The sequence below is a fragment of the Sphaeroforma arctica genome (genome assembly GCF_001186125.1).
Source record: "Sphaeroforma arctica JP610 unplaced genomic scaffold supercont1.18, whole genome shotgun sequence".
Taxonomy (NCBI): domain Eukaryota; class Ichthyosporea; order Ichthyophonida; genus Sphaeroforma; species Sphaeroforma arctica.
Genome location: NW_014040540.1, coordinates 76,144 through 86,050, shown reverse-complemented (window position 1 = coordinate 86,050; position 9,907 = coordinate 76,144). Strand labels below are relative to the sequence as shown.

The 9,907-nt window shown below is 40.4% G+C and overlaps 1 protein-coding gene across 1 annotated transcript in view; it reads right to left on the bottom strand.

Moving 5' to 3' along the window:
* Window positions 1-9,907, bottom strand: part of SARC_00555 (hypothetical protein) — a gene marked incomplete at its 3' end in the record, with an annotated part of 40,017 nt that overhangs the window by 8,278 nt on the left and 21,832 nt on the right. Inside the window, exons 27-40 of the mRNA XM_014305740.1 lie at window positions 9,465-9,628; window positions 8,761-8,859; window positions 7,991-8,153; window positions 7,296-7,423; window positions 6,540-6,625; window positions 5,634-5,703; window positions 4,776-4,877; window positions 3,484-3,523; window positions 2,732-2,881; window positions 2,075-2,253; window positions 1,780-1,844; window positions 1,359-1,560; window positions 673-732; window positions 152-239 (exon numbers count right to left, since the gene is read on the bottom strand). Coding sequence (XP_014161215.1) covers window positions 152-239; window positions 673-732; window positions 1,359-1,560; window positions 1,780-1,844; window positions 2,075-2,253; window positions 2,732-2,881; window positions 3,484-3,523; window positions 4,776-4,877; window positions 5,634-5,703; window positions 6,540-6,625; window positions 7,296-7,423; window positions 7,991-8,153; window positions 8,761-8,859; window positions 9,465-9,628 — 1,596 coding nt within the window. The remainder of the gene's footprint in view (window positions 1-151; window positions 240-672; window positions 733-1,358; window positions 1,561-1,779; window positions 1,845-2,074; window positions 2,254-2,731; window positions 2,882-3,483; window positions 3,524-4,775; window positions 4,878-5,633; window positions 5,704-6,539; window positions 6,626-7,295; window positions 7,424-7,990; window positions 8,154-8,760; window positions 8,860-9,464; window positions 9,629-9,907) is intronic.

Below are 9,907 nucleotides of genomic sequence, written 5' to 3'. Positions count from 1 at the left end.
AATATGTATATANATTTATAATATATATATTAATAATAAAAACGATGCTTTCCGTACCTGAGTAAATAGTAGAACAACTTTCTAGAATTCTATACCTATCAATCATAAGTATGAGAGGAGGCATGCGCGTATACATACTCATGGTACATACCAGTCATGCCGGGTGTGTGAATGAAGTTCTCGTCGTTTTCGGCGAATTGCACACTCTCGTGACGCCCTACACGGTCCTCCACGCCTTTCTGTGGGCAGACAATGGGATGGCGGACATTTAGGTAGGTAAAACCAACCCAAATATGGATAAATTGTGACGAAAAGGCGGCGGAAGAATAGTAGCACCAGCGGCAATATAGATATGTTGTGGCTAAAAAGTGTCGATGATCATTTGGGAAAAACCAGGTTTAATTCTGCCGCGAAGATATGGTGGTTGAATTTATATCTAATTTCCATACAAAAGATACCGTTGAAGGACATACGATTTGGCCAAAGTTTATACTGATACATATTCTAGTTAAGAACTTCACGCCAGAATACGCATACCTACCGATACAGATATAAGACACATACCTACATATACAGATTCAGGACACATATCTACCGATAAAGTCTTCAGATATATACCTATAGATACAGATTCAAGACACATATCTACCAATAAGGACTTAAGGCACATACCGTAAGCAATTTGCGCAGACGCCGATTGAGCCGCGCGTCGATGGATGGTTCGGCACGAACCTAAGAAGAAGAACATACAGAATAAGCAATCCATTGTTGAACACAGATGAAGACGAACACACCATTACTGAAAACCAACATGGGCATGTTCAGTATACCAAGATACGTTTCTTATCGAAAGTACGCGATGAAGGTGATAAAAAATATTCGTATCACTCTACCTCGGGATATACATCTAAATGCACAGATAACTTGAATTTACACTATTTTGCACATACTACATATACGTCTTTATCACATACACTACATATACGTCATTATCATATATACTCCACATACGTTTTTATCATATACTGCGTATACGTTTTATCTTATACTATGAAAGTACAAACTGAAGGATATCGCGTATCTCAATTTTATTATGACCATTACATACTTATTTATATACATTGATATATGAACACTTTAACTATGTATATATACATATTGATATATGGACATTACCTTAGTTATATAGATTTCATGAACATGACATACTTTTCATACACATTGGCCTGTAAAATACTACTTAACTATTTATATACAAATCATATGAACACGACATATTTCTATGATATATTAACTGTATACATCGATATATAAACATTGCATACTTAACGTCAGTTCTAAAAATATAATCTACCTACCGTGCTCATGTCCTCCAGTCCCACACCCGTGTTCCACCGGACAGACTCCACCAGCTTGAGCATCTGGAGTGTCTGTGTGAGACCACCCTTAGCGTAAGGGAACCAGTCCTTGTACTTCGCCAAGTGGCTACGGTTGAGTGATTCAATGCGTGCCATAGTTTCCGCAAACCGTTCTTTCTCTCGGGTTGTGGCCGTCATACCGCTGTGATGGGTGGGTTGGTATGACTGGCAGAGTGAGATAACCCTGTGCGCACGCGACGGTGTGAAGTATTGAATTAAGCAACACGTAATAGATCGAACAACAAGTACTAGATTTGAACATCAAGTACTGAATTCAACAACACGTAATAGATTAAGCAACACAAACACGTATTAAATCAAACATCAAGCCATTGTCGATAGAGTATAGTGCTCGTCATACCTTTTGTCGTAAATCTCACCGATCTGGTCGCTGTGGAGATGCGACTGTGATTCGGCATCGATGATCTGTGCAGAGGTACAGAAACGTAAAGTGAGCTGCCTGGAGGATTCAAGAGTATCAGATTTTCAATGAGATGACACAGACTCTTCTATAGATAAATTGATATATATATATATATCTTAATATATACCTGCACGCTACATACACCTATAAACACGCAGACATACAGATACAAGAACTACGCACACAAATATACACACACACACAATCTGCACATATACATTGATCGACCCACCGTAAGCATCTTGACGAGCAAGTCATGGTACAGGTTAGTCCTGAGCGCATCGCTCATAGCTTCGTCGTACATTTTCTGAGTCAAAAACTCAACCACCACAAACCGTCGCTGAGTCTCGCGGATGCCAAAGTACGAGGAGAAGCGGATGAACAGCCACATTCCTGTACTTGACAGGAAAGCTGTGTGTACATTTATAGAATACGTATTAGTATATATTTCTGTGTTTCGCTGGTGCCGAAGAACGCGGAGAACCGGTAAAACAGTCACATTCCCGTACTCGACGGGAAAGTGTACATTTATAGAATACGTAGAAGTATATGATTGTGAGTTTGAACTTTGACCTATACCAACAGCCAACGTGTCTCATGGATACCAAAATGATTCGATAAGCCTGACCAGACAGCTGTTGATACGTATTTGATATACGTACTCATTTGCGATTGGGAACGATAGCTGGGGGTGTGTATACGCTTTGCGATCCCATGACCTAAATGATCCCTTCATTGCAATCCAAGCGATTGACACACGTGCGCAACCGCAGTAGACTCGCACACGACTCACACCAGAGGCAAAGCAAAACGTTATATCATTCACATAGTACTACATGACACACGCATTTAACTCAACACACCATAAAGCCACACCCCCACAACTCACCCTCGTGCAGGAAATTCATGACTCTGCTGCTCGCTACGTCGTAGTCCAATTTGGCGTGGGCGTCGGCGATCATATGTGTAGGGCATTTGCCGTGATCCTGCCTTCTTTTAAGCAGAACCCCAAGCATCTCCACGTGGAGTTCAAGGAAGCCTGGGGAGGAGGGGGTTGCAATCGAGACATACATTGATATATTTAAAGGGATATGCACACACACACACACACAGACATGTATATATATATATACCTATACACAAATAGCTACATACCTACATACACACATTATATACCCATCTTAGAGCGTCTTCTACACCATATATAGCTCCGTCCGATTGCTACTGTGAGGCACGGAAAATAAATCACTCGCAAGAGACCAACAGGGATCGGTTGGGGGCTTCATGCGGATATGCAAATTCCTCTCCACGAGGTCAACGTAATGAGTTATAAAACAGTACAACACCCGAGGGGTGAGTATAACGGTCGCATACCGGTATCAGTATAACACTAAGCATCGCACAGATGCCAAAGGCATGTATGTGCCAGAACAACGTTTTAGCTTGGGACTGCATGCACTAATAAACACGCCTCACTATGAACACATGCAACGGCCGAGAGAGCTGCACTCGGGACATACAAATACACGCAACAACACCCCTGTTGTAGACCGTCTGGCTATTGGCGATAGGACAGATCTATTGTTAGAACAATCGGACACAAATACATCGCCTGTGTGACAATATAGTCGTACAACTTACGGCGCGTGTCGGTCCCGTCGTCCGCATTGGCTAATTTCGCCTGTGGTAGAGAAACGGCAGAGATGAATGGCTTGAAGATACCTGAAGAGCTAAATCATTTAGGTATTCAATCTGGGTAGTATGTATTATTGATTATATAGCTATACATGATTCGATAATAAGTACACTAGCGAATTGATTAAGCACTATTGCTGATGAGCTAGACATTAACAGTATTGAATGGATTAAAAGGTACTTGAAGTGAAGCTATATCTGAAATAATATAGACATTGACATAACGAACATACATATCTCTAGCTGTCAACCTTACCTCTGACATCTACAATTAAAATGCGAGCAAACAATCCAAGAAACATGAAAGCACAGTAGAACGGATGCGATCTCTGGTGGTTCAACATCTAGCACTAACTTCAACTGTGTGACTCACACCCCCATAGCACACCAAGAGCTTCGAAAACATACAAGGAGTTCCATCTAACACGTAAACAATCCAATTGATCGTCATTAAAACCTTCGCTGTTCAAAAGGTTCAAAGACATACAAGGAGTTTCATCTAACACGTAAACAATCCGGTTGATCGTCGTTAAAACCTTCGCTGTTCAAGAGGTTCAAAGACATACAAGGAGTTTCACCTAACACTTAACAATCCATTTGATCGTCATTAACACCTTCGCTGTTCAAGAGGTTCAAAGACATACAAGGAGTTTCACCTACCATTCAAACAATCCATTTGATCGTCATTAAAACCTTCGCTGTTCAAAAGGTTCAAAGACATACAAGGAGTTTCACCTAACACTTAACAACTCATTTAATCGTCATTAACACCTTCGCTGTTCAAGAGGTTCAAAGACATACAAGGAGTTTCACCTAACACTTTACAATCCATTTGATCGTCATTAAAACCTTCGCTGTTCAAAAGGTTCAAAGACATACAAGGAGTTTCACCTAACACTTAACAATCCATTTAATCGTCATTAACACCTTCGCTGTTCAAGAGGTTCAGAGACATACAAGGAGTTTCACCTACCACTCAAACAATCCATTTGATCGTCATTAAAACCTTCGCTGTTCAAGAGGTTCAAAGACATACAAGGAGTTTCACCTAACACTTAACAATCCATTTGATCGTCATTAACACCTTCGCTGTTCAAGAGGTTCAGAGACATACAAGAAGTTTCACCTAACGCTTAACAATCCATTTGATCGTCATTAAAATCTTCGCTGTTTCTTGCCCGAAATAAAGCGGGTCACCATAGTCAAACCCAAAACCCTAAACTCTGAGTCAGTCTTACCTGCCACTGCTGCAAAGCCAGCTGAGTCTGAGATTCGGTGCACAGGGACAGGCGATACTCCCTGGTGGCTACAGCCATGGTCGACAAAATCTCAAGCCATTCCTGTTTAATTGTCCACACCCGCGCAAGAGGTACATTGGGTAAGTGACTGCTTCGGTTAAATTGTCTATGGTGGGGTATGGCCGTGTCCTGACTGTCCACAATGTAGCAAGGGGTGCGACAAAGATACACTTTTACACACCGTCCGGTTAAATGGTCCACATTGCGCAAAACAGGCGCAGTCGATATATCACGACACAATTTCCTGCTGTTGCTTAAAATTGAAAAATTGTTCCTGTATAATTGTCCACATTGTGGTAAAAGGTTTGGTGTACTTTTGTTTCTTCACACGTGTTGCTGTCTGCTTTTTACCTTCGCAAGAGGTGCTGTTGCTTCGTATCTACAATTGTTCCTGTTTAATTGTCCATAGTGCGTGCACGACACAAGAGATGGCGTCGCTACACACCTGAACACACACGCCTAGTCTTCCATCCAATAAACGGGTGATGCTACGACTGCGTATATACAGAAACATTGACACAGTCGACATTTCGATCTAGCATAACTATTTGCGATCTGCTAAAAACCCTAAACTCTAAAACCCCACCTTGTGTTGCGTATTAGACCTATAACACAGGATCACACCACTGATTAAGTGCGAAGAATGTCATACTTTGGGTTGAGATACACTGGAGCAGAGTGTCCATTCATACTCATAACACGTATAGCAGGTACGTGTAACATACACCACTATACAATCACACTCCCACACGTGCATCACAATCTCTAGCACTTTAGGGTTTAGGGTTAATCACTTACATCACAAATTGCTTCGCTAGGACTGCGCAACACAATGCAGTCGTTCTCGGCAAAGATCTTCAGAGTTGGTCTGCCGATGGATAAGAAGGGTAGAACACTTCAGTGTGAGCTATGTAAGCAATCACATGTAGAAGGCAGTATACATATAAACATACATACATACATATATATATATATATATATATATATATATATATACATATATATATATATATATATATATATATATACATATATATATATATATATATATATATATATATATATATATATATATATACATATATATATATATATATATATTTATGTATATATATGCATACATACATACATACATACACACATAAATACATACATACATGCATGCATACATATAGACAAGCATCCTATTCAAATGCAGGGTACGTCTGCGACGAACAAAGACTAAACACTTGCAGTGTGGGCTATATCCGCATTCACGTATAGTGATTAGTCGCGTGCGTATTGTTGTCAAGGGAACTACCATTCCATCACGGGCCGTGTGGTATCATCTGACGTAGCTTCAACAGTAGCATGCATGCGTGCACCCACACTAGTCCTGACCTTATATATAGGTGCATTCGATAGGTTTCACGCACTCCTCGTGATAGTGCCAGTACTTTTCGAGGCCCAGAGGCACACCATACACTTACACCACCCACTGGTGTGGACGGAGCGCTATAGCCTACATAGACATATACATCACTAGTCCACATACTGCATTTTGTAGTCTGAACCAGGTCACAGGACTATTAATAGAACAGGCAAGGCTATAAATTGAAAATACAGGTCGCCCCCCTTTCGGTGGGGTCACTAATCCACACACTGCACTTTAGACCGGGACAGAGGGCTATAAATACAACAGGCAAGGCTATAAATAGAACATACAGAATGTCACCCTTTGTGGGTTTGTGCTTCTCCACGTAGAAGTCTCTCAACAGCACTCGGCGGTGTTTGGTCCGACGCGCCTCAAGCTAGAAGAGATAAAAATAGAAACAAAAAAAATCTTGGTTAATTGTCTATTGGGATTGCGCGTCAACGCAGTTGCAAGCGAATGTGCTCGTGATAGACTACAACGATAAAAATCTAGTTATGATTGGTAGTTTTTAAGCCGTGCGTTACTTATAAGGTTAAGGATATAAGTAATCAACTCACCCCAGCACCTGGCGAGAGCCTTTTGCCAGGTAGCACCGGAATATATATATACATATATTTATATATACAAATAAATATACATATACATATATATAAATAGATATAGATATAGATACATATATATATATATATATATACATATAGATATATATATATATATATACATATATAAATGAATACAAATATATATGTACACGCACACCGTGGAAGGACATGCGAACGCAGTACGGACAAACACAGGATAGTGCATGGGCCAGAATGTAGAACACACACTAACATATTACAATACACATACACGTACACAACCCCATAACATACACACACACACACACTATAATACATACACATACTACACAACACACACACACACACACCCTGTACAGTGCTCTCCCGCACACATGTTCATGCCCCCTTAACTGTGTGCACGTGCACGTGTACTGTATATATCTCGTCGTACTATACCTACACACAGGTGCGTCTGCGTCGTACCTGTTCGCGTTCAGCAGCGTTGGCATCGAGATCTTCGGTACCAAAGCCCACGGCAATACTATTGGATAGGCCCACCAGTGCAGCCATACTCTTCTTGCGGTTCATGTTCTGCTTCTCCTCTTCCGCATCTGCACGTGCACGTAAGTGTACTGATATAAGTGATTGTATGTATACGAGTATGAAGAAATATAGGTCGTTGAGTATAGGTGTGTATTAGTCGAGTATAGGTATGTATTAGTCGAGTATAGGTATGTATTAGTTGAGTACAGGTATGTATTAGTTGAGTATAAGTGTGCGTTAGTTGGGTATGTATGTATGTAATAGTTGAGCACAAGTCTGTATTAGTTGAGTATAGGTATGCACTAGTTGAGTATAAGTATGTACTAGCTGAATATGGGTATATATTAGTTGAGTATAAGTATGTATTAGTTGAGTATAAGTATGTATTAGTTGAGTATAAGTATGCATTAGTTGAGTATAAGTATGTATTAGTTGAGTATAAGTATGTATTAGTTGAGTATAGGTATGCATTAGTTGAATTCAGATACGTATAAGTTACATACAGGTATGCATTACTTGAGTACAGGTACGTACCAGTTCAGTATATATACATATATATATATATATATGTATCAGTTAAATATAAACACATAATAGCCGAGTATAGGCATGTATATCTATACCCAACCACATACTCGCAGCAGCCTCCTCATCAGCCTCAGTGTCCCTGTTCTGGGCTTTGTTGAGTATGCGGCGTATGGTGCCCGTGCGAGCGGTTATATTGGCTGAGAGATCGTTCTGTGCCTTGAGAATTGCGTCGTACCATTCGTCTCTCACCACCTTGTTGTCTGTCTTGAGCTGTGGTTTCCGACACGAATTTAATACAAAACTCGGAATAAGCGACACGGCTGGAATGCAATATGCGGCACTATACAACATGTGATGTATGGGCACCGAGATTCACACAACTCCGTGTTTGCAGATTAAGGGAGTACGTTTGGTAGTTGGGGGGGGGGGGGGGGCAAAAGTTCCTACATACTCTCCGCGCGATGCTTGTTCACAACCAATCTCAAATACTTTCGCTATACTTTCAGTCAGCCTACTTCTCTTACTTATAACATTACAAGTGCACACATCCATGACTACACATGACGATCACATAAACGACATATCTCAGGGGTTTACGACAAACTTCAAAAGGGTTCACGACAAACTTCAAAAGGGTTCACGACATACTGCACCAGCGGTTACACTTCAGCGTGTCAGGGCAGCTGTCATTCTACCGATAATTATCTGTCACTTCTACATTTTAGGACATATTACAAATATATTTGACACACTTCAGCTGTTGCAAACACCGCAGCCTCAGCTGACCGCTATCTGTTGGCTGCTGAATGCATGATTTACGACATACACCAAACGTTTACGACAAAATTCACTTCATCAGCTGTTGGAAACTCCGCACCTTCAGTTTGCCATCGTCTTTTGTCTGCAGGTTGAGAAAATTGTCTTTCCAGAAGCGCTTGGACGACACAATCTGTAAGTCTTTGAGATCACAGACCACCTGATACATTTTCCATCCAAAAAAATAAATCGGGTTTGGAGTATTAATGGGGTGATTTTCGGGGGGAATAATTAGGGCAAAACCTGGGATTGATACACACTACGGATATAGTATCGAGTGGTTTCCTCGGGGTTCAGAATTGAATAGAAATTTGTAATCCATATACGTATGCGTGATATATATACGAATGCAAAGACACAGTTATATGCGCCCGCCACACGCTCGTAAGTGAAGTACAACTCGTTCAGTCACAGGTCATCATTGACCAGATTCATAGCCGAGGGGATCGGTCATAAATGGCTCGTCACACACTGGCTAACATTCGCTTGTGGGTCCAGGTAATACGTTTTACGGGTTTACGGGTTTACGGGTTTAGACCCCGACATCCTAGAGACGTCATTGAAGCGGCTCATAACTGTATCCATCGAGGAATACGTGCCCAAGCGTATAAGTCATATACCATGTATTTTATCTGTGCTGGAATTACACAAATAGAGCTGCTTTATCATATATAGATTGCTACAGAATTACCTTACCATGTGCTTTTTGATGTAGATTCACCATACCATGTGGTTTGCTAGTATTGTAGAACTAGGTTCACCTACCGTTTGATTATTGCTGTACTTGACTATCAGCTGTCGGCTGGTGAGTTTTAGAACCACGCCTAAACCTGAAAGCTCAGCCTCACTATAGTCCACGTCCTTGTCGATTTTGGTACCCTTGCCCTCTTTGTTGTGCTTTTGGACTTGCAAATTGCCCCGTTTCAGGACTGTTGTGGTACAAGTGATACGGTGTCATACGTTACGTGTTGCAAGTGCCGAAATAAGAATATTTATAATTATGTACGTATATACACAATAACATCTGCATATAAACTTACATGTATACATGCATACATTCTTAAAAGTATAATATATATATATATATATATATATATATATAGTATAGTATAGTATATATATATATATATATAATAAATAAACTAAACTAACTAACTAACTAACTAACTAACACAACACAACACACAACATAATATATATATAATTAA